Consider the following 26,751-nt stretch of genomic DNA (forward strand, 5'->3'; position numbering starts at 1 on the left):
ACTGGCTTATCAATTACCAGAAACGCAAAAGACCAAAGTTTAGTTCTAGTCTAGTCTGGCTTTGTAAACTTCAGAAAAATTAGTCATAAACTGGGGCACTGCTTTATCTGTAACATGAAAAAAGTAAGACTACATAATTCCTAATGTCTTTTCCATATACCAAATTAAATATTCTACAATTAAATTCCTACCACAAATCTATAAAGTGCAGAAATGTCAGAAAGCCCAGCACCACATGTAGACAAAGATAAAACTGATCCTAAAAGGAAAATTAAAATTTAATTTTGAATTAAATCTTTTATCATTATAGAAAAAAAACAAACAACTGATCCTAAAAGGAGATCAAATGTACTGGCTTGTTTGCAGGACAACCTAAAAACTGAGTTTATAAGATTCTGAAATGTTTTTATTTGGCTATAACCAACAAAACTTTTAGTGTTAATAAGTTCTATGGTTGATGAACCCAGTAAGTCATTTGCTGTTAATACATAATTATCAAAGCACTTACCTATGGATCATGGTATGAGAATGTAAGTAGGCTAATCCCTGGAGAGCACCATGTGTAATTGCTGCTATTTCCACTTCTTGTAATGGCTTTTTGTGAACTTAAAATAAGAATTTATGGGAAAATAATTACTATACAGAGTATTTTTGTTTTAAAAAATAAACATCTAATATTTCAGGCAATTTTGAAAAACTAACATTTAGTGAGAAGATTTGCTCCCCAAAACAATATAACAAGGCCACTGAAATTTGCAATTGGAATTACAGTTGTGCCTAATTGTTAAAGTATATAGCTCACAGCGTATTTCCCTCTAAGCTAACATTCAACAATTAGTTGATTATAAAAACAAAAATAACAAAAGACAAGTTTTCCCTTTATTCTCACATATCTTCATTCTGAACAGAAGCTATAGGTTAAGCTAAACGACAAAGAATGAAGAAAAATGCTTGGTAAGTTATAAGAAAATTCACCTATTTTATGCTACTATAGGACAGTGCATACCATGATGAGAATCTAGAAAAGGCGAAGGTTTCTACTCTTTCTGGGAAGTTTTTACATTATTTAAGATAAGAATTCTCATTATATTTTTGCTAATACTTTTTTTTCTTGAATAATTAAAGGAAACCTACCTTCCAGTAAATCTGAAGCAGATCCTAAACAATATTCCATTACCAGCTACATGGGAAGAAAAATTGTAAAAGCACTAAATTAGTAAAAAGATTCTATTTGAGATAAAATAAATTCACCAAGGAGATTAAGAAGACAACCTTAAGTAAAATAAAGCTAGTCATTATTTACCTTAAAAAATAAGTATTTATGTATTTAGTAATTTCTTAAATTATAAAGTCAATAATACATTAATCTTTTATGCCAATACACAATCACTTGTACAAGATGTATACTTCATCTATAATTACTAACTAAAACTATAAAGGAATATAGTTACATTGTTCTAAATATTAGGAAATGGAAAACTGTCCTCTGCATCTATATGTACAAAGGTTAGGTTATAGTTTAAATGCTTCCTTGAAGCAAATACAGAGGACCTCCTGTGTGCTAGATATTTTATACATATTAACTAATTTTTTTTTAAAGATTTTATTTATTTATTTGACAGAGATTACAAGTAGGCAGAGAGGCAGGCAGAGAGAGAGGAGGAAGCAGGCTCCCTGCCGAGCAGAGAGCCCGATGCGGGGCTCGATCCCAGGACCCCGAGATCACGACCCGAGCTGAAAACAGAGGCTTTAACCCACTGAGCCACCCAGGCGCCCCCGTATTAACTAATTTAATCCTCACAACCACCTTATAAAGTAGGCCCTATTATTATCTATTTCTGTTAAAAGAAAATTTACTCTTTTTTTTTTTTTAAAGATTTTATTTATTTATTTGAGAGAGAGAAAGAGAGACAGAGCAACAGAAAGATAGCACAAATGGGGAGGAGAGAGGGAAGCAGGTTCCCTGCTGAACAGGGAGTCTGATGTAGAGCTCAATCCTGGGACCCTGAGATCATGACCTGAGTTGAAGGTAGACACTTAACTGCTGAGCCATCCAGGCACCCTGAAAACTTACTCTTTAAAGATATAGTTATTATGCTTATACCACTGCTGGAATACTACCTTGTCACTTTAACAGGAAAAAGAGAAAATTAATCTCCACTTGTTGTAATAAAGTGTCTCAGTTTTCTACCTTTAGTATTATTCAGCCAAAGAATTATAATCAGTACATATTTCACCAAAATTCACCAAATCTGTGTGGTTAAATAGATTACAACATATTTATGTCAAAAAGATATGCTAACTTTTACCCTCGAATAATAGGATTATTGTACAATGCTTGATAACCATATGAAAAATGATGATACTAAAAAAATGTCAGAGAACATTTTACCACACACATAAAGGTCAGCCAAATCTCTGCAGTAAACTTGTACAAGTTCCATTATCTTTTACTGCCAAGGAGTTCTAAGAAAAGCTTCTCTTCCTTGCTCAGTATGAAACTAACATTTCAAGGTGTTTTGCATGGCTTTACACAACCATTTTGAGATATTCTTGAATTAATTCATTCTAAACCAATAGCAACAAAATTATAGCAAGGAGAGGGCAAACACCTACCCATGCTGTGTGCTCACGTAAATAGCAGCCTTTGTATTCTATACTGTTGGGATGTTTTATTCTTTGTAGAAACTTGACTTCTTTAATAATATCCTGCCATTTCTGTGGGGGGGAGAGGAATAAAGAAAAGAATTATGAACAGTTGCTTTTCCTTAGAAAGTTATGTAAGAAAAAAGTAATTACTAGCTTAAGCAGGGTTAATGAGAGCATACAACTTTGCTTTATTTTAATACTTAAATAGCAAACTAATAAATTTAAAAGTAATTTCATTTATATAGTTTAAACTCAATTCATAATTTATAAAGTTATTTTATTCAAGGCAGAAACACTTCAGTTTGATAAAATTTATCATCAATGAGTCTCATTAAAATTTTACCATCACACACCAAGCATGTTGATGAAAACTATATACTACAGTGATTTTTCTTCATTAGTTCAACTTCCCCCTTTTTGGTTTTTTTTTCAATTTTACTTATTTTAAGTAAAGTAAACTTATTGTAAGTACTTACTTATTGAAGGGGTGAGAGAGAGAGCAAGAGCAGGGGAAGGAGAAGCAGACCCCTCTCTTAGCAGGGAGCCTGACATGGGGCTCAATCCCAGGACTCTGGGATCATGAATTGAGCCAAAGGCGGATGGTTAACGGACTGAGCCCCCCAAGCAACACCCCCCACTTTATTTATTTATTTATTTATTTTAAGATTTTACTCAAAATGGCTGGAAGACCTAAATGTGAGACAGGAATCCATCAAAATTCTAGAAGAAAACACAGGCACAGCAACCTCTTTGACCTTGGCTACAGTAACTTCTGGCTAGACACATCTCCAAAAGCAAGAGAAACAAAGGTAAAAACGAACTATTAGGACTTATCAAGATTTTTGCACACCAAAGCAAACAGTGGACAAAACCAAAAGACAACCTACAGAATGGGAGAAGATATTTGCAAATGTCTTATCAGATAACGGGTTAGTATCAAAAATCTATAAAGAACGTACCAAACTCAATACCCAAAGAACAAATAATCCAATCAAGAAATGGGCAGAGGACACGAACAGACATTTCTCCAAAGACATACAAATGGCCAACAGACGCATGAAAAAATATTCAACATCACTTGGTATCAGGGAAATACAAATCAAATACAAATACAATACAAATACAAATACAAATCAAAACCACAATGTGGTACTGCATTGTGGATCTCTAAAATTAACATGTTAACATTAAAGTCAGGATCTCTAAAATTAACGTCCGGAAATGACAGCCATTGGCAAAAATGCAGAGAAAGGGGAACCCTCCTACACTGTTGATGGGAATGGAAGCTGGAAAACATTATGGAGGTTCCTCAAAAAGTTAAAAATAGAGCTACCCTACATCCCAGCAACTGCACTACTGGGTATTTACCCCAAAGATACAAGTGTAGTGATCTGAAGGGGCACCTGCACACCAATGTTTATGGAAGCAGTGTTCACAATAGCCAAATTATGGAATGGACCCAGATGTCCATCAGATGAATGGATAAAGAAGATGTGGTGTGTAAACACACACACACACAGAAACACACACACACACACACACACACACACACACACACAGAGGACTATTATGGAACCATCAAAAAAATGAAATTTTGGGGCACCTGGGTGGCTCAGTGGGTTAAAGCCTCTGCCTTCGGCTCAGGTCATGATCCCAGGGTCCTGGGATCCAGCCCCGCACTGGGTTCTCTGCTCAGCAGGGAGCCTGCCTCCCTTCCTCTCTCTCTCTGCCTGCCTCTCTGCCTACTTGTGATCTCTCTCTGGCAAATAAATAAATAAAGTCTTAAAAAAACACGAAATCTTGCCATTCACAATGACGTGGATAGAACTAGAGGATTCTATGTTAAGTGAAATAAGTCAATCAGAATCAGAGAAAGACAATTATCATATGATCTCACTGATAAGTGGAATTTAAGAAACAAAACAGAGGATCATAGAGGAAGAGAAGAAAAAATAAACCAAGACGAAACCAGAGAGACAAACTGTAAGAGACTCTTAATCATAGGAAACACACTAAGGGTGCTGGAGGGGATGGGGTAGAGGGATGGGATAACTGGGTGATGGATATTAAGGAGGGCCATGTGATATAATGAGCACTGGGTATTGGGGCACCTGGGTGGCTCAGTGGGTTAAGCCTCTGCCTTCGGCTCGGGTCATGATCCCAGGGTCCTGGGATCGAGCCCCGCATCGGGCTCTCTGCTCTGCAGGGAGCCTGCTTCCTCCTCTCTCTCTCTGCTTGCCTCTCTGCCTACTTGTGATCTCTGTCAGATAAATTTAAAAATAAAAAAAAAAAATCTTTAAAAAAAAAAAAATGAGCACTGGGTATTATATAAGACTGCTGAATCATAGGCCTGTACCTCTGAAACCAATACTACATTACATTAATTAAATGAATTTAAATAAAAGAAATAAAGATTTTACTTATTTATTTGAGCTAAAGAGAGGGGGAGAGTATGCGTTGGGGGGGAGAGGCAAAGGGAGAGGGAGAAGCAGGCTCCCCACTGAGCAGGAAGCCTGACTGTAGGCTCAATCCCAGGACTCTGAGATCAAGAGCTGCGCTGAAGACAGACACTTAACCTTAACCAATTGGGCCACCCAGGCGTCCCATCAATTTCCCCATTATTTGCAGCTTTATTAACATGTAATTTACATGTCATATAGGTCACCTATTGTGTCTTTGGCTTATATGTTCTATCAAATATTAAGGTTATGTTTTTTAAACTCAAATAATTACTTTGAGATTTAAATTCCTAAATGCATACTTTCTTAAATGCTAGTAAACAATTGTTATTATATAGGAAAGGTCACAGAAAAAAGCAAGCAGTATGAAAACATTTTCTTATATATTTTACTTCTTCACCGATGGCTTTGAGGAAATACAGATAAGTATTTGGCCGTAAGCTATTCCATGACAACCTTATGTCATATCCATAGTTATTCTTTTTATTTTTTTTTAAGATTTTATTTATTTATTTGACAGACAGAGATCACAAGTAGGCAGAGAGGCAGGCAGGGGGATGGGGGGCAGGGAAAGCAGGCTCCCCACGGAGCAGAGAGCCCGAGGTGGAGCTAGATCCCAGGACCCTGAGATCATGACCTGAGCCGAAGGCAGACGCTTTAACCCACTGAGCCACCCAGGCGCCCCTCCATAGTTATTCTTAAGAAGCAACCAGGGAGGGGTGCTTGGGTGGTTCAGCGGGTTAAGCCACTGTCTTCAGCTCAGGTCATGATCCCAAGGTCCTGGGATTGAGTCCCGCATCGGGCTCCTTGCTCAGTGGGGAGCCTGTTTCTCTCTCTGCTTCTCCTTGCCATTCTGCCTCCTTGTGCTCTCTGACAAATAAATAAATAAAATCTTAAAAAAAAAAAAAAAAGCAACCAGGGAACTCTAAAACTACATATCCTTTGATTCATACTCAAAGATTCTAGAGGCTTAGTGATGGGTGATGGAAATTAGAAAACTGCTTTTTGTTCTTGTTTTAGTTTTTTCAAGCTTTTCTACTAACTTGGGCCATATTTCTAAAGGCTCAGAAACTACCAGCATAATAGAAAACTTTAAAAAATATTTTGACTAAAGTTTAAGATCATATATTTATTTCACAAGTCCTCAACAAAATACAGCAAAATAAGCTTACAGTGTTTTATATAAAATGTGTACAATATAAAATGCAAAATTCTGAAAACATTTCATGGGCTTTAATTTCAGATTTGAATGCTCTGGGACCAAACTCAGAACAAAGCAAAAACCTGTACTCTTCAAGGTAAAAAGGACTTTCATGAAGGACACTAATAATTGGATGTGAAAAAATGATAAACTAAATGAAACTTTGTTTTAGGTGTAACTAATCAAATAGACTCCAACACAGTGACAATCTGCCTATGAAAGCTAGTCCTACAGCTGTGCTATAGAATGGCAAATAAAATTAGAGTGAACTTGTAAGAAATGGGAGTTTTTTAGAAATGGGAGGTTCAGGAATTTTTAAAAAAATTTTTAGGTATCAAAATGATGAAAGAGTGATATAATCATAATAGTGTTACCATACCCACAATACAATCTTCACAAAAATTAAATTTACCATAAAACAGAACTTCCAAAAAGGGCAGAAAACCAAAATCTTCAAAAAGTAAACACTAACTCAGCAATTCCATCTTAGCCATATACCTGAAATTACTGAAAGCAGAGATTCAAAGAAATATTTACATAGCCAGTTCATAGCAGCACAATAACCAAATGAGGGAAGCAACCTAACTGTCCACTGAAAAATGGATGGATAAACAAAGTGTGGTAGTTTACACACACACACACACACACACACACACACACACACACACACTCTATACGGCCTTAAAAAGAAAGGAAATTCTGACACATACCATACCATGGATAAACTCTGAGGACATTATGCTAAGTAAAATAAGCCAGTAACAAAAGGTCAAGTACTACATGATTTCACTTACATGAGACACCTAGAGTGATCAAATTCATAGAGAAAAAAATGAGAATGGTAATTTCCAAGAGTGGAGGATGCAGAGAATGGGGAATTATAGCTTAATGGGTATAGAATTTCAATTCTGCAAGATGAAATGAGTTCTGGAGAAGAATGGTAGTGATGATTGCATGACAATGTGAATGGCTTCAATGCCAATGAACTGTACATTTAAAGATGTTAAGATGATAAATATTGTTGTGTATATTTTACCACAATTAAAATAATTAATTTAAAAAACTGAAGTCTAAAAATCATAGATTCACAAAGAATACATGTCATAAAATAATTTATACAATAGAATAAATATAATCTGAAGAGAATCAGAATGTTAGCAAACTAAAGTAGTATCAATGTAGTATCAATAATTTTTCAAATTATTACACACTATTTTTAGACTAGATATAACTGCCTGTTGATTATTAAAGTTTAAAATAAGCCTTAAACAATGTCTAAACCTTTAAAAAACTATATACAATATAATCTATTGTCACATATATCTTATTCTAGTTTACTTATTTAAAAACTGATGATTCGCCTATGATACAGAAAAAGCAGTATATTAAACCACAGTTTTAAAAAGTAAACTCACTTCAGCAGCATATATATTAAAAAATAAAAAGGTAGGGGCACAAGCTGGGAGGCCATTAATGTTCTGTTTATGGCTTTAGGTACACTTTAATGGGCATATTTAGTTTCTGAAAGAAAATTCACTTAGATATACCCTTAAATATTTCTATACTTTTCTTTATGTATGTATATTTTTTAAAGGATTCCCATCTATCCCCCTTAAAAATAGCATGTCTTTCTCTAATATGTGAATAAGAATGCATACATTTTACCTACCTCAGTAGACTGCTTTCCACTATAAGACATTTTTTTGATAGCCACCACTTCGTTGGTACGCACATCTCGTGCCTAAAAAGCCAAAGCAAAGACCATTGTTAAAATGAACAGATTAAATCTAGGCAATTATTTCTCTCAGAATTAAAGCATTTATAAGCTGTCATATCAATAAGGACACCAAAAGTGCTATTAAAAACACATTTAAAAAAAAAGAGAAAATATATAATGAAACATCGAATTATCCAGGAGCTCATACACTGGCGAGAAAAAGCAGGTTTATCTTTCAGTGATTTAGTTGAGAGAAAAAATATAGAAATTTTCTTTAAATATTGTATTTATTGGGGCACCTGGGTGGCTCAGTGGGTTAAGCCTCTGCCTTCGGCTCAGGACATGATCTCAGGGTCCTGGGATCAAGTCCCACATCGGGTTCTCCACTCAGCAGGGAGCCTGCTTCCCCCCATTTTCTCTCTGCCTGCCTCTCTGCCTACGTGTGGTCTCTCTGTCAAATAAATAAATAAAATCTTAAAAAAAAAAAAAAGGTTAAATAAAGATTTATTTATTTATTTGAGAGAGAGACAGCATACAAGCGAAGCAGGGAAGCGGGGAGAGGGAGAGAGAATCCTAAGCAAACTCCTTGCTAAGCACAGAGCCCCGTGGTGGGGACGGGGAGGGGGATCGACCTCAGGACCCTGAGATCATGACCCAAGTCCAAATAGTAGGACTCTTAACCAACTGAGCCACCCAGGAGCCCCCAGATGCAGTTTTGTTTTTTTTTTAAACGGTCATTTTCTTCCTTCCCTTCTCTATCTCCCTCCTTCCTTCCTGATTTATTATGAGGGAGAGAGAGAGCATGAGCTGGTGGGGCAGAGAGAGAGGAAGAGAGAGAATTCCAAGCATACTCCCTGCTGAAGGTGAAGCCCCACATGGAGTTGAATCCCACAACCCAAAGATCATGACCTGAGCTGAAACCAAGAGTGGACCACCTTACTGAATGAGCCACCCAGATGCACCACCAGATGAACTTTTAATTAGGCTAAGACAAAGCCTGATTTAAAACTGGGTACATTGGAAGTGCCTAGTATAGACCCTAAGGGTCTCCCCTACCTTTATCTCTAAGAATTAATTAATTTAGTTAATTAATTAAAAGTGGGTATATTTTTTATTTTATTTTTTGAGAAGGAGTAAATCTTTTTTTTTTTTTTAAGCTTTTATTTGTTTATTTGACACAGGCAGAGAGTGATCACAAGTCGACAGACAGGTAGGCAGAGAGAGAGAGGGGAAAGTAGGCTCCCCGCCGAGTAGAGAGCCCAATGTGGGGCTTGATCCGAGGACCCTGAGATCATGACCTGAGCCGAAGGCAGATGCTTAACTGACTGAGCCACCCAGGTGCCTCAAAAGTGGGTATATTAAATGTAATGCAAGTTTCTGGGTTAGACTCTAGAATATAAAAGAGAGAATGGAAAAACTCGAAAATTCTGAGTAGAGTACGTACATTTAGAGTATCATTTGATCAATGTTGATTTCTTAGTTTTGATAAATATAATGTTGATAAATATAATGATGACCAAACCATGTTACACGGTTATATAACATGTTAACATGAGGGGAACTGGGTAGAAATTACAGAGGAAAACTCTATTATTACTACAAAATCTTCTAAAAAAATGTTTCTTTTTTAAAAAGATTTTATTTATTGGGCACCTGGGTGGCTCAGTGGGTTAAAGCCTCTGCCTTCGGCTCAGGTCATGATCGCAGTCCTGGGATCAAGCCCCGCATCTGGGTCTCTGCTCAGCAGGGAGCCTGCTTCCCTCTCTCTCTCTGCCTACTTGTGATCTCTGTCAAATAAATAAAATCTTTGAAAAAAAAAAAGATTTTATTTATTTATTTGACAAAGACAAAGAGAGAGAGAACAAGTGGGGACAGCGACAGGCAGAGGGAGGAGAAGCAGGCTCTCCACTGAGGAGGGAGCCAGATGCGGGGCTCGATCCCAGGCAGACACTTAACCGACTAAGTCATCTAGGCACTCAAACTTACATTACAGCATCTGCCTTCGGCTCAGGTCGTGATCCCAGGGTTCTGGGATCAAGGTCTGCTTCACTTCCTCCTCAGTGGGAATCCTGCTTTTCCCTCTCCCTGCCACTGCCCCTGCTTGTTCTCTCCCTCTCCCTCTATCAAATAAGTAAATCTTAAAAATAAATTAACAAAATACTTAAATTAGAAATTGATTAGAATTTATTAAAATTCAAACTTATTAGTAATATTACATTAAAATTAAATGACAAAATTAAAATGAGATACCCTTGCAGATTACATCTAAAAAGATTAAAAGTATATAATGTCTACAATCATGTTTTTCCCTCCCTTCGGCATCATGTGTAGTTTGTTATCATGTCTTATTGGTCTCCTTTAATCTAGACCAATTCCTTAACCTATCTTTGTCTTTCATGACACTGTTACATTACACTGAAGACTATACATGACACTGAAGACTATACAGTGGTATTTTAAAGAATGTTACTAAATTTGTATTTGTTTGGAATTCCTTCAGTATTAGATTCTGGTTATACATTCTTGGCCAAAATACTACAAGAGTGATATTGTCCTTTTCAGGGTATCTATCTATAGGTATAAAATGTCTGTCTGTTCCTCCCTGAGGTTACTAATTTTCATCACCTCCTCAAGGCACTGTCTGTTCTTTTCCAATGTATATAGTTATAGTTACTGTTTCCTACCTTATATCTAACAAGTAATCTGTGAAGAGATACTTCCAAACCATGTAAACATCCTGCTCATCAAAGATTCCCTCTAGATTTAGCAACCACTGAATATTCTAGACCCAATCTTCACTATGATGATTATAAAATGCTGATTTTTTTTCAATTCCACCATTCCCTTCACATTTAACAGTCTGCATTCTATTAAGAGAAAAAGCCTTCCCTTTTTATCCATCCATTCATCTGTCATCTGTCATGGATAAAATGGATTCCTATTTTATCCAATAGGCTATATAATCCATTACCATTTTTATACTGATGCTTATATTCCAGGATTTGGCCAGTGGGAGCCCCTCAATGTGGCTGTAGTGTCCTTTTAACAGACCCCAACTTTTTTTTTTCTTCCTTTCTTTTCTTTTTCTCCCCTCCCCACCCAAAGCACTTTTTAACTTTCTGGCACAAGATGTTCCAAGGCTTATCTTTTAATGTTCCCTGTCCCTGAAATAGAATGAGCCATTACTCCAAGGAGCTCTTGTTCCCTTTAGTGAGGAATTCAAAATCTGTGTGCTCACTGATATTGAGGTGTCACTGCAGTGACAATCTTGTAACAGAGAAAGGAGATATATAGGAGGAGGGATATAACCATATATATAAGCAGGGGGAGATATAATCTATCGAATCCCACAGGGTTGTTCCTTACCTTCCCTGAATCCATATTTCTCTTCTTTCATAGTCAGGATCCTAACTCTATATAATATCAATATTATTCATTGCTCAATCCTTTAACACATATTTTCAGAATTGTCACACCCATACCAATATGAAACAAAGGTATTAAAGAGTTGAATATCTGTCTGCAGATTCCTTCTCCCAGACTGAGGGTATACAGTTAAAATATTATGTACAAAAGTTACTTGTATTAGTTCTTTTCTTTCCTCCAATGTGGTTATATCTGGAATACAGTTGGAGTCACTGTTCCTGTCTGCTTCTGACATAAACCCCATAAAAACTGATTAAATTTTAATTTAAAAAATTTTTTTTAAGATTTTATTCATTTATTTGACAGACAGAGATCACAAGTAGGCAGAGAGGCAGGCAGAGAAGAGAGGAGAAAGCAGGCTCCCTGCTGAGCAGAAAGCCTGATGCGGGGCTCAATCACAGGACCCTGGGATCATGACCTGAGCTGAAGGCAGAGGCTTTAACCCACTGAGCCAACCAGGTGCCCCAAATTTTAATTTTTAAATATATAAAATACTTCCTACCCAAAAGGTAAATTCAAACAAGTAACATTCCATCTTCTATCTCTTCCATTCCGTTCCCCACCACAACTACCATCATTCTGTATCTTGACTTCTTGATTCTATGTGGGCATAATTTATCTAATTTCATCAAACTATACACTAAGTATCAGTATATTTACTATACATAAACTGCATTCAATAAAAGCAGTAAATTTAAAAGATACTACCAGCACAATGAATGGGCTATATGTCAGGATTTTCTCAATGTGTTTCTTTTCTTTTCTTTTAAGATTTTTATTTATTTGAGAGAGAGACACACACAGGGAGAGCATGAGTGGGGGAAGGGGCAGAGGGAGAGAGACAAGTAGACTCCAGAGCAGAGCCCAAAGTGGGGTTTGAGCACAGGACCCCGAGATCGTGACCTGAGCTGAAGTCAGATGCTAAACTGACTGAGCCACCCAGGAGCCCCCTCAGTGTGGTTCTTCTAATTGGCCCAATTCTAAGATTCTAGGTATATTTTCCCTCTGTTCTGTATTTCTCCATGCTAGTTTAAATGGAGAAAGGACAAACATAAATGCAGACAAAACTGTAATACCAAAAAAAAGGTTAATTTGAAACGTTTTCTAGGTCCCTCTTCCTTCATTTTATGTCCAATCTGGAAATTAAACAAATGCTAGCAATAACAAACGCACACATACAGCATAGGTACATAACGAGATTCTTCAAGGACATATACCTAAGTGTTAATAATAGCTGTCCCTGGGTAGTGAAATTACAGATGGAGTTTGTATTATATTCTTTATTCTTTTTGTGTCTAATTTACAAATGGAATTTTGGGTTTATACCAAAAGTTCAACTTGTTTTGAATTCGAAATACATTTTATCTAGGGAAATATTTTAAATTGTGGTTTGATTCCAAAGGTGCCCACTAAAAACAAACAAACAAAATCCATAATATGCCAAAATATTAAACATCTGTATAATGTTTGTTGTGTGGGGGAGTAATTTTAATAGGAAGAAGAAATAAAGAATGTGTTTGAAGGTTTTTCCCTACAGATTAAGAAAGGAATTCTTAGAGATGTTTTATAGCTTTAGAGTAATAGCTCACTGGCTTGATTTTAAAATCACAATCTTTAAAATAATAAATGTTTCTTTAGCTACCAATTTTTTCTCCTTGAACCTTTTGTTTATGAAGTACTTATTTCTCTAAAGGAAAAAAAGTCAACAGACACTCCCTTTTTTCTTTTTTGGGGAAAAGTCTATTTCTGGTTACTAATGAGCTTTTTTTTTTAAACTTTGAAATAATTACAGACTTACAGAAATGTTGCAAAAACAGTAGTTACCATATACCCTTCACCCAGCTTCCTTTAATGTTAATATGTTGCATAATGCAGTAGTACCATTATCAAAACTAACAAATTAACATTGGTAAAATTATTAACTATTAACTAAATTAAGGCTTTATTTGAAGTTACCAATTTTTCCACTAATAACTTTTTCCTGTTCCAGGATCCTACATTGCTTGGTTATCACATCACCTTAGTCTCTTCCACTGTGTGACAATTACTCGGCCTTTCTTTTATGACTTTGACACTTTTGAAGAGTACCCAATTTGAGTTTATTTCCTCATGATTTAAATTTAGCACTTTAAAATAAAAACAACACAAAAATGGTATGCCCTCAGTGTCACGTCAGAGAGGGGTACATGATGTCTACACTGGTGCTATTAACCTTGATCACTTAATAAAGGCAGTCTGCCAGGCCTATCTACTGATTTTCCATTTCAATTAAGAAATATCTTTAGGGGTATACTTGAGATTATGCATATATCCTCTTCCTCCTCAAATTTTAACCTACTAATTTTAGCATATATCAGACAATCTTGGTTGCAATAATTATTTCCCTTAGTCATTCTACATTTAACAAAAGGAATTTCTCATATATATATACCTACACACACACACACATCGCCCCCCCCAATCTGTGATATGTGAGAGAAAGTGAGTTCCTACTAATACCTTCACAACTCTAATCTAAAACCACAGGGTTATTATCTAACCTTCCCCCTTTCCTTATTTGTAACTGCCTTCTTGGACAGTTAAGAAAACTGGCTCTCGGGGCGCCTGGGTGGCTCAGTGGGTTAAGCCGCTGCCTTCGGCTCAGGTCATGATCTCAGGGTCCTGGGATCGAGTCCCGCATCGGGCTCTCTGCTCAGCAGGGAGCCTGCCTCTCTCTCTCTATGCCTGCCTCTCTGACTACTTGTGATTTCTCTCTGTCAAATAAATAAATAAAATCTTTAAAAAAAAAAAGAAAAAAAAAAAAAAAGAAAACTGGCTCTCATTATCTATAATACACTTACTTATTTATTCACATCTACTATATAGTTTCAGAATTGCTGAACCATATCCTTATGAGTAACAAAGTAACTAGAGTTCTTTTTGTCTTCAGCCTTATTCAGCCAAAACACCGTTTCCAAAATCATTTCAGATTAGTTCTTTTCTCTCTTACCCATTTCTGTGTGTTTATGTTATTCATTTATAATACAGTTAGGTTCATTTGTTATAGTTGGTAGTCCATTTGTATTTTCCCCTCATAGTTTGTGTGTGTGTGTGTGGTTTTGTTTATTTTTTATTTCTTTTATTTTTAAAAGATTTATTTATTTATTTGACAGAGAGAGATCACAAGCAGGCAGAGAAGCAGGCAGAGAGAGAGGAAGGGAAGCAGACTCTCCGCTGAGCAGAGAGCCTGATCACAGGGCTCGATCCCAGGACTCTGGAATCATAACCTGAGCCAAAGGCAGAGGCCTTAACCCACTGAGCCACCCAGGTTGCCCCTGTTTTATTTTTTAATGAAAATTAATGAACTGGGGTACCTCGGTGGCTCAGTCAGTTAAGCATGTGCCTTCAACTCAAGTCATGATCCCAGGGTCCTGGGACTGAGCCCTACATAGGACACCCTGCTCAGCAGGGAATGTGCTTCTCCTTCTCTCTCTGCCCCTCCCCCTGCTGTGTTCTTGCTCACTCTGTCTCTCTCAAATGAATAAATTAAAAAGTCTTTTGAAAAAAAAATTTTTAATTAATGAATATTTAATAAACAGGTAAAATTCACTCTTTGTGTCATGTACACTGAAGTAGACTGCAATTTCTGGCAATTATGAATAACACTGCCATTAAACACTGATGTTTAGTGTGAACCTGAATTTTCATTTCTCTTGGATTAGTATTTATGAGTGGGAATGCTGGGTCATATGATAATAGTATGTTTAACTTCATTTAAAAACTGCCAAACCATTTTCCACAGTGACAAGACCATTTTATATTCCTACCAGCAATTAATGAGATTTCCAATTGCTCCACATACTTATCAGTACTTGGCATTGCCTATATTTCTTTCAGTTCATCTTTACTTCTAAGTCTTTTTAATAGGCATACAGTGGTATCTCACTGTGGTTTTAATTTGTATTTCCCTAAAAACTGATAATGTTGAACATCTTTTTACATGTTTATTAACCATGTGTATTGTGGCAGGTTGTGTCTGTTTAGACCTTTTGTTCAACTTTTATTAGGTTATTTTCTTACTGTTGAGCTGTGAAGAATTCTTCATTTTTCTGATTTATTTTTATGTTATAGAGAGCACACGTGAGGGCAGGGGTGGGAAGGGGAAAAGGGAGAGGGCAAGAGGGAATCCTCAAGCAGACTCCAGCTGAGTGTGGAGCCTGATGCAAGGCTTGATCCCAGGACCGTGAGATCATGACCTGAGCCATCCAGGTGCCCCAAGAGTTCTTTGTATTTTCTGGATACAAATCCTTTGTCAGATATGTGACTTAAAAATATTTTCTGCCAGTCTGTGGCTTTCTTTTCATCTCTTTACAGTATCTTTTAGAAAACAAGTTTTTATTTTGATATAATTCAATTTATACATTTTGTCTTTTATAGATACTGCTTCTGGTGTTAAAGACTTTCTCCTATATTTTATTCTAGAAGCTTTATAGGCTTTAAGTTTATCAATATGATCCATTTTCCATTCATTTTTATATAAGCTATTAGTCAAAGTCTACTTTTATTTTTTACTTTTTTTTTTTTTAAGATTGTATCCACCCATTTGAGACAGAGTAAGAGTGCGTTTGCGTACAACAGAGGGAAAGGGAAAAGCAGGTTCCCCACCAAGCAGGGAGCTGCGTCCAGGCCTTATACCCAGGACCTCCACACCATGACTCAAGCCAAAGGCAGATGCCTAACCAGCTGAGCCACCCAGGTGCCCCTATTTTATTTTATAATTTTGAACTTTGTTTTTTAATTTTCTTTTTAAGATTTGATTTCTTTATTTGACAGAGAGAGAGATCACAAGAGGCAGAGAGGCAGGCAGAGAGAAAGCGGGGGAAGCAGGCTCCCCGCTGAGCAGAGAGTCCGATGCGGGGCTCGATCCTAGGACCCTGAGACCATGACCTGAGCCGAAGGCAAAGGCTTTAACCCACTGAGCCACCCAGGCGCCCCTGTTTTTTTTTTTTTTTTAAAGATTTTATTTTCAAGTAATCTTAATACCCAAGATGGGGCTCAAACTCACAACCCCAAAATCAAGAGTCACATGTTTCACCAACTGAGCCATCCAAGTGTCCCTCAAAGTTTATTTTTGTGCATATGGATGTCTAGATGCTCTAGCATCATGTGTTGAAAAGACTACCTTTTCTTCATTGATTTGTCTTTGCACCTTTGCCAAGAATCTGTTGACTCTATTTGTATGGGTCTCTCTCTGGACTCTCTGTTCTGCTTGATTAACTTACATATTTATCCTTTCAACAGTATCATACCATCTTGATTACAGTAGGTTTTTAAAATCAAATGATATGAGTTCTTTCAACTTGTTTTCTTTTTCAAAATTGCTTTGGCTAGTCTAGTTCCTTCACTTTCCCTAAAATTTTTAGAATATTCTTGTCAATATTTATTTTAGAAGCCTGCTGGGATTTTGATTTAGAATGCACTGAATCTATATCAATTTGGAGATAATATTATTTAGCCTTCCAATCCATTAACACAATATATCTCTTCAATTATTCAGGTCTCCTTTGATTTTTTTTTCAATGTTCAGTGGTTTTCATACTACAAATCATGCATGTTTTTTGTTGGATTTAAACTCAAGTATTTCATATTGTGAGTACTATAAATAGTACTTTTAGGGTCTCCTGGGTGGCTCAGTGGGTTAAAGCACTCTGCCTTCGGCTCAGGTCATGATCCCAGGGTCCTGGAATAGAGCCCCGCATCAGCTCTCCGCTCAGCAGGAAGCCTGCTTCCTCCTCTCTCTCTGCCTGCCTCTCTGCCTACTTGTGATCTCTGTCTGTCAAATAAATGAATAAAATCTTTAAAAAAAATAGTACTTTTAGCATGAAAGAAATTCCACTTGTTCACTGTCAACATACAGAAATACAATGGGCTTCTGTTCATTGCTCTTGTATCCTGCAAACTCACCTATTAGCTCTGGGAGTCCTTTTGTAAACTGGGAATTTCCAAAGTAAACTATCATGTTGTATATAATACAGTAAATATGTGGATAAATTTTAAAAATATTTTTCTCTTAGATTCTTTAAAATACATATGACTGTTTAAAGCAAAAATAATGACACTGAGGGGTGCCTGGGTGGCTCAGTGGGTTAAGCCGCTGCCTTCGGCTCAGGTCATGATCTCAGGGTCCTGGGATCGAGTCCCGCATCGGGCTCTCTGCTCAGTGGGGAGCCTGCTTCCCTCTCTCTCTGCCTGCCTCTCTGACTACTTGTGATTTCTCTCTGTCAAATAAATAAATAAAATCTTTAAAAAAATAAAAAATAAAAAATAATGACACTGAATTCTTGATTTATAATATATGCAGATGTGGGGCACTGCCTGGCTTAGCTGGTGGAGCCTACAACTCTCGAATTCAGGACAGAGTACAAACCCTACATTGGGAGTAAAGATTACTTAAAAATAAAAAAAATAAAAACTTTTTAAATGAATCTAATGTATGCAGATGTAATATATAAGAACAACAAATGATATAGAGAGGAGTACATGATTTCTACATTTTTCATGGAAGTGATTAATACCAACAAATGAATGGCTCAACCGTTAATACCAACAAATGAGTGGCTCAACCATTAAGTGTCTGCCTTCAACTCAGGTCATGATCCTGGGGTCCTGGGATCAAGCCCCTCATCAGGCTCCCTGCTCAGCAGGAAGCCTGCTTCTCCCTCTCCCACCCTCCATTTGTGTTCCCTCTTTCACTGTGTCTCTCTCTGTCAAATAAATAAATAAGATCTTCCAAAAAAAAAAAAAATCAACAAATGAACTGAAAAGAGGATAAGATATTCCTCTCATAGGGAATAATAAGATGATAACAGTCAGAATATTTTTTTTAAAGTGTTCATATATATACACATAACAAAATACTTGACCTATAAGTAATTAAAGAGCACAATACTACATGTCATCTATTCTCACTGCCTGAGAGTAAAGGAAGTCAAGATTGGCTGCAGGTCTAAAGACAAACTGGATGCTGTAGAGAGCAAAAAAAGAGGAGGAAAAAGGAAATATATACAGATGATATGAATATCATTCTGTTTCAAACCAGGAAACTGAAGATCCACTCAGGAGCTATTTCAATGAACCAGTAAGAATGATCTGAAATCACCATCAATTAGTTACATGTAAATGGTCTTTCTAGATCTTTTTATATATTTATATATTTTCTCTTATTTTTAAAAAAGATTTATTTATTTACTTTAGAAGGGGAGAGAGAGAGTGCACTGGGGCATCAGGAGAGAAGAAGAGAGACTCTGAAGCAGTCTCTGCTGAATGCAGAGCCCAGAGCATGCCTCAATCTCACGACACTGAGATCATGACCTGAGCCAAAATCAAGAGCTGAATGCCCAAATGACTATGCCACCCAGGCTCCCCGTATCTTTTACTAACACTACACAATGTGCTATAACCACTGAAAATATAAAACTTGCCAAGCCACAAAAGATGATAAGTAAAATCTTACAGTAGAAAAAGAGGTAAATAATACATCCCATTTTTTAAAACAAAGAAAAATGAATCTACCAGGATCATACATGTTCTGTCATATTTGTTAGCAAGCTACCTGGGTCCCAAGCCAGTGCTCTCTAACCCATCTACTCATATACTGGTTCTACTTAAGCTACTAGAAACTAAAAGAGAAATTTTTATCTTCCTGGCAATCTAGAGATAGCAGTCCTTTTGGATATCTGACTCTGGTCTGCTTTCAAATACTACAGCAACCCCTGCTTGATGAGCTTGCTTGATGAGCCAGCTATTTTAAAACTTAAGGTGATCCTTACTATCAATTAATGAAAATTCAGAAATGTTATAAAAACTGCTTTTAGCCATCTAAAAAAAATTGGCGAGAGGGTCCTTCCTGTCTCTATATACCATAAAGGCAGACACCACACAGTAAGCCCTATCATTGGGTAGGGATGAGAGGAAACAAAAACCAAAGCATTCATTCATGCGTACACACTCACACATGCCACACACACACACACACACACACACACACAGAGGTTTATCTGATACCACGAAATAACAAAAGTCAGTGACCCAGAAATGGAATTATGGCAAAAATATTTAATTCTCGGCTGCATTCAAACTTTGCTCATCTACCTGGTACATGTCTTCCAGATATCAAAACAATTAGCAGAAAACACCTGCTTTGAGTAGTTGCCCTTGATTCCTTGATGCTTTCATGCAGTGGTTCCTGATGGGTGGTCCTAACCTAAACCTAGGTTTCTTGACTTCCTAAAACAACATTTATCTTGTTTTCCTCACTCATTTTGTTATGAAAATAGGTCAAACATAGAGTAGAGTCAGTAGAGCTCAGTGAACCTTTCTTATGCCTTCTACTAGGTCAGAAGTCTGCAAACTTTTTCTATAAAGATCAAGATACTAAATATTTTATGCTTTGTGGGCCAAATACATATTATCTTTCTTTTTCTGTTGCATTTTCTTCTTCCTTTTTTTTTTCTAAATATGAAAATCTTTTTTTAAAGATTTTATTTTTTAAATAATCTCTACACCCAATATGGGGGTCAAACTTAAAATCCCAAGATCACAAGTCAAATACTCTACCTGACTGAAGCAGCCAGGTGCCCCTGGAAAAACCATTCTTAATTTGGAAGTTGAGCAAAAGTAGTTCATGGGCTGGATTTGGCCCATAAGCTGTAACTTCCCAGACCCTACTATAGATAAATCTTCAGTTAACATTTTGCCACACTTGCTTTGAAACTTTCAAAGATACATATTATCACCACATTGTCATTACTTATTATTGAAGATGATTTGAGAATACACATTCCAAAGTACTGTGATTCTAAAGTACTTCTTCATTATTTCTCCTGATAAGAAAAACATTCTCTTAAATAACCACAGCACCTTACCAAATTTAGGAAATTTAGCACTGATATACTATTATTTAGTGCAAATATAGTCTATATTCAAATTTCACCAACTATCTTTCCTTTAATAGGAATTCTTTCCTTTAACAGGAATTTTTTTCCAATCTAGGAACACACATGGTGTTTAACTGAGTCTCTTGTAAGCTAGCTCCTGATATCTAGCTTTAGACCAATTTGCTTTTGTTGCTCCTATGCAGTACTTACTTAGGAGACTATGAAACTTCTCTCCCAGCCACAGGTCTCTGAAATACTCCAGTCTGGGTAGGACAACTCCAGAAACAATTATATAAGGAGGTCTAAGCTCTAGGGAATTACCCACCTATATACATAATAATTCTCTTCCATAGGGAAGGCAATACAACGTGCACCCTCTTATCTTACCAGAAAACAAGTTCTCTTTTGTATCTGTTCAAAAATGTGTATTCACGGGATGCCTCGCTGGCTCAATTGGTAAGAGGGTAAGATTCTGGATTTCAGGGTCAGAAGTTCAAGACCGATATTGGGCATGGAGCTTCTTTCTTTTTTAAAGATTTTATTTATTTATTTGACAGAGAGAGAGAGAGAGAGAGAGAGATCACAGTACGCATCGAGGCAGGCAGAGAGAGAGGGGAAAGCAGGCTCCCCGCCAAGCAGAGAGCCCAATACGGGGCTTGATCCCAGGACCCTGAGACCATTTTTTTTTAAAAGATTTTATTTATTTATTTGACACAGAGAGAGAGAGAGAGAGAGATCGAGATCACAAGTAGGCAGAAATGCATGCAGAGAGAGGCATGGAGCTTATTTAACAAAAAAAAAAGAAAAAAATGTGGACTCACCTTTCTACCCTCACTGACACTACCTAGTTTAAACTCTCAGTATTTTTTTTAAGATTTATTTATTTATTTTAGAAAAGAGAGCATGCCTGCACACATGCAGAAGCAGAGGGAGAGGGAGGAGAGAGAGACTCCCCACTGAGAGTAGAGTCCCATGCAGGGCTGGAACCCACGATCCATGAAATCACAACTGAGCAGAAATAAAGAGTCAGACACAACCAACTGAGCCACCCCAGCACACCAAGCCCTTAGGATTTCTTTCCTAAATTATCAGAAAAGCTTCAAAATCAGAATCCTTTCTTTGATTTTTGACAAGGCCAATCTTCCCTCCACATTGTTGCAAGAATAAACCTTCTATATCACAAATGGAAATACAGTATTTCTCTTGCATGTCAGTGGTTCCCTAAAGATTAAAGAATCAAATCTACATTTCTGGGGCACCAGGGTGGCTCAGTGGGTTAAAGCCTCTGCCTTTGGCTCGGGTCATGATCCCAGCATCCTGGGATCGACCTCTGCATGGGGCTCTCTGCTCGGTGGTTAGCCTGCTTCCTCCTCTCTCTCTGCCTGCCTCTCTGCCTACTTGTGGTCTCCATCTGCCAAATAAATTAAAAAAAATTTTTTTTAAATCTCAAATCTACATTTCTTAGTATAGTGTAGGGGACTGTCTTTGAGAGCCCTTGCTTATCTTTTCTTTTCATTTTTCTCTTCTACATCCTTAGTCCCCACTACAACCCTAATTTAAAACCTACCTGCTTTAATCACTTCAAAAAAGACTACTGACAAGTTATGGATTGATGATAATACAATTTTATAGGTTTAAAAATTTTAAATCACTGGTATTTTGCTAGTATGTGATTTAACTCAGTACCTTAATGCAAGGAAAAGGATCATAACATTACTCTCTCCACTGGACAAGATCATGTGGGCAGGTCTAAAGAAGAGAAAAAATCTACAGAAATTCTATACTTTCCATTATTAACAATGAAATACCCATTGCTCCAAAACACATATTTACAGCATAATATTTGAAAATTATTAATTTTATTATAATTAATTTTATTAATTATTAATTATTAATTGCCATGCAAGAGAGGCACCTAGGTGGCTCAATCAGTTAAGCGTCTGCCTTGGCCTCCGGTCATGATCTCAGGGTCCTGGGATCAAACCCCATGTGGGGCTCCCTGCTCAGTGGGGAGCCTGTTTCTCCTTCTCTTTCTCCCTCTGCCACTCCCCCGCTTGTGCTCTCTCTCTCTTTCACTCTATCTTTCAATTAATTATATATTCATTTATATATATAATTATATATGATATATAATTTCAATTATATAAAGACATTAATTATAATATCTTTCAAAATTAATTAATTAAAGAAATCTACAAAAAAGAAAAGTCCATGCAAGTCCAAACAACAACAAACGTTAACCTAAGAAAACCTCACTACTAATACTTGCCCAAAACAACTATAAAAGCAGGCAATATATATAAAATGACTGCATGAAACTATTTAAGAGTAACAAATGCAGGCAGGTTTTAGAGACTAGAATGCTTGAGAGAGACTAGACTGCTTCAGAGAAAAACAATATATAAAATGAGCTGTAAATTTACTGCTGCTTTATCCCTGAACTTGTGGTACAGAAGAAAAGAATCCAAGGAGAAAAGTAAGCTAAAGAGACAGAGACCAGGAACAGGAGCTTCCAAAATGTCTGAGACTTACAATGCATCATCTCAAAAAAGGGAGCTGAAAAGCTCATAAATCTGCAGGGGCTCCTGGGTGGCTCAATTGGTTGAACTTCCACTCTTGGTTTTGGCTCAGGTCATGAACTCTCTGTCATGAGATCAAGCTCTGCATCAGGCTCCCCACTGAGTGCAGAGTCTGCTTCAGATTCTTTCTCCCTCTCCCTCTAGCCTTCTGTGATCTCACACATGCTCTCTCTCTCAAATACATAAATAAAAACTTTTCTTAAAAAAATGTAAATTAGCGGTACCTGGGTGACTCAGCTGGTTAAGCACCTGACCTGATTTCAGCTCAGGTCATGATCCCAGGGTCCTGAGATCGAGCCCAGTGTTGGGCTCCCTGCTTGGCAAGAAGCCTGCTTCTCTCTCTCCTATTCCCCCTGCTTGCATTCCCTCTCTATCTCTGTCAAATAAATAAATAAAATCTTTTAAAAATTAAATTAATTAAATGAAATAAAATGTTAAAAAAGAATCAAATGGACATTTTAGAAAAATTGCACGAAGGAGAAAGACAATTGAAACAGTGTAGTTTTCAAAGTTTGAAAAGTGGTACAAGTGCTAAGTTAACTATAGCAAGTGAAGAATATATAATATCATCAATCAGAGAAAGACAATTATCATATGATCTCCCTGATATGAGGAAGTTGAGAGGCAACAGGGGGAGTTTGGGGGTTTGGAAAAGAATAAATGAAACAAGATAGGATCAGGAGGGAGACAAACCACAGAGACTCTTAATCTCACAAAACAAACTGAAGGTTGCTAGGGGAAGAAGGGTAGGGAGAGGATAGTTGGGTTATGGCATTGGGGAAGGTATATGCTACAGTGAGTGCTGTGAAGTGTGTAAACCTGGCAACTCACAGACATGTACCCCTGGGGCTAACGATACATTATATGTTAACAAAAAAAATTTTCTTTTAAAGAATATAAAATATCTGGGGCACCTAGGTGGCTCAGTCAGTTACACATCTGCCTTCAGCTCAGGTCATGGTTCCAGGGTCCTGGGACTGAGGCCTCCATCAGGGTCCCTGCTCAGTGGGGAGCCTGCTTCTCCCTCTCCTACTCCCCTTGCTTATATGTATGCTCACACACTCTCTCTCTCTCAAATAAATAAATAAAATCTTTATTTTTATTTTATTTTAGTTTTATTTATTTGACAGAGAGAAACACAGTGAGAGGGGGAACACAAGCAGGGGGAGTGGGAGATGGTGAAGCAGGTTCCCCGCCGAGCAGGGAGCCCAACGAGGGGCTGGATCCCAGGATCCTGGGACCACAATCTGAGCCGAAGGCAGACACCCAACAACTAAAAAAAAAAAAAAGAATATATAATTTCTGGGGTGACGATTAAAAGAATAATAAAAGAATGGATAACCGAGAGGTTAATAAGGGCGGAAATGCATGCGTGTGCATGCATGCACAAACACACACACACACACACGTATATTTATTTATTTAATGGTGGGGGAAAATGTCAATTATTCATGTCTTTTCTTTTTAAGTAGGATCCACACCTAATATGAACCTAATATGAACCTAATATGGGGTTCAAATTCACAACCCCAAGATCAAGAGCTGTATGCTCTACCGACTGAGTCAGCCAGGCACCACCCCTATGATGCCTTTTTTTTTTTTTTTTTTTTTTTTTGCTGTAATGATGCTTTGATGTCTGCCACAACCAGAGTTAGCTAATTCCTAGAGAGAGCAAACAAGCACATCTTTCATATACAAATCACCAATCCAGAGGCTAATTACCTCCCAGTCTAGGGCCTTTGTTCTCTGCTTTAATCACCACAGGGCCAAATACTAGACAACTAAGGACAACTCCTATATCCCAGAGCCTGCTAAAAGCACTTACGAATAATCCCAGGGGCACCTGGCTGGCTCAGCTGGTAAAGCATATGACTCTTGATCTGAGGACTGTGAACTGAGCCCCTTGGTGGGTGCAAAGATAACTTAAAAATAAAATCTTTAAAACAAAACAAAACAAGGGGCACCTGGGTGGCTCATTCAGTTAAGTGTCTGTCTTCAGTTCAGAACCCTGAGATCCTGGGATGGAGTCCTGCATAGGGGCTCCCTGCTCAGTGAGGAGTCTGATTCTCCCTCTTCCTTTGCCCCTCTCCCCCAATAAATAAGTAAAATCTTTAAAAAACAAAACAAAACCCTAGATAATCCTAAACTTGCCCACCCTGCCTCACTTGTTTCTTCTTACAGAAACCACAATAAATGCTCTTACCCATGTTTTTCCCTTGCTGCGTCTGCTTCCTCACTGATACCAGTGCTTCCCCAGATGGCCCCCTCTGGCCTGGCATGCCCCCTTCTCTTGGATCTGTTGAGTATAACAAAACCATCTTTCCGGTGGCTGTTTCTACCTGATCTGTTGGCGTCCCCATACCTGAATAAAACCTAAATTTACAACAATAATAACAACAATAAACTCTTGATTAATTGAAAAGACAGCAAGAAGAGGTGTGCCTGGCTGGCTCAATCAATAGAGCATGCGACTCCTAATCTTAGGGTGGTGAGTTCAAGCCCCACATTGGGCCTAGAGCTCACTTAAAAAAAAAAAAAGATGGCAAGCACAAGTAACAAAAGAACAGACAAAATAAACAGAAATCAAATAGAAAAAAACAGACGTATGCCCACCTATAAGCAGTAATTACATAAAATATTAATGGGCAAAATAACTCAATTAAAACAAAGATGAAATAGAGAAAAAGCCCCTTTGTTCTTAGCAGCAATTTTTGGGATAGGACACCCAAAGCACAAGAAACAAAGGCAAAAATAAGTAAGTGGGACTAAATTAAATTAAAAATCTGTGCATGGCAAAACAATCAACAAAATGAAAAAGCAATCAATAGAATGGAAGAAAACATTTGCAAATCATGATGGGGTTAATATCCAAAATGTTTATAACAAGCTCACAAAACTAAATAGGCAAAAACCAACCCAATTAAAAAACGGACAGAGTACCTAAATAGACATTTTTCAAAAAAAGACTTACAAATGACCAACAGGTAAATAAATGAAAAGGTGCTCAACATAACTAATTATCAGGGAAATTCAAAACTACAATTAGATATCACCTCAAACCTGTTAGAATGGCTCTTATCAAAAAGACAAGTGATAATGAGTATCAGCAAGGGTGCGCAGAAAAGGGAAACCTTGTGCACTGCTTATTGGTACAAACACTATGGAAACCAAAAAGGAAGTTTGTCAAAAAATTAAAAATAGAACTACCATATGACCTAGCCAATCCTACTTCTGGGTACATACCCAAAAAGAACTGAATTCAAGATCTTGAAGAGATACCTGCAGCCCCAAATTCACTGCCTTATTCACAGTAGACAAGATACAGAAATAACCAGAAGATTCTGTCAAAGGATGGATGATAAAAATGTGGTACACACACACACACACACACACACAACACAGTATATTAATTCAGCCATGAGGAAGAACCAACAACTTGGATGAAACTTGAGGGCATTATGCTAAGTAAAATAAGTGAGACTGAAAAAGGCAAATACAGGGCATCTGGCTGGCTCAGTCGGATTAGCATGGGACTCTTGATCTCAGGGTCGTGAGTTCAAGCCCCATGTTGGGTGCAGACTACTTAAATAAATAAATAAACTTAAAAAGACAAAGAAAAATAATGTATATTGTCACTTTTATGTAGAATCTACAGAAGCTGCACTCAGAAACAGAGTAAAATAGTGGTTACCAGGGGTTGGGAAGTGGGGGAAAATGGGGAAATACTGGTCAAAGGATATAAACTTCCAGTTATAAGATTAACAAATTCTGGGAATTCAATTCATGGTGATTACAGCTAATAATA

General features: G+C 37.2%; 1 protein-coding gene across 4 annotated transcripts in view; it reads right to left on the bottom strand.

Moving 5' to 3' along the window:
• TAOK1 (TAO kinase 1) overlaps window positions 1-26,751 on the bottom strand; it is a 172,101-nt gene that overhangs the window by 73,336 nt on the left and 72,014 nt on the right. For all 4 annotated transcript variants that reach the window (XM_032321232.1, XM_032321233.1, XM_032321230.1 and 1 more), the window contains 4 exons: window positions 7,979-8,050; window positions 2,617-2,718; window positions 1,135-1,180; window positions 509-605 (listed from right to left, as the gene is read on the bottom strand). In XM_032321232.1, the coding sequence (XP_032177123.1) occupies window positions 509-605; window positions 1,135-1,180; window positions 2,617-2,718; window positions 7,979-8,050 (317 nt within the window). The remainder of the gene's footprint in view (window positions 1-508; window positions 606-1,134; window positions 1,181-2,616; window positions 2,719-7,978; window positions 8,051-26,751) is intronic.

Source organism: Mustela erminea, chromosome 18, assembly GCF_009829155.1.
Source record: "Mustela erminea isolate mMusErm1 chromosome 18, mMusErm1.Pri, whole genome shotgun sequence".
Lineage (NCBI taxonomy): Eukaryota > Metazoa > Chordata > Mammalia > Carnivora > Mustelidae > Mustela > Mustela erminea.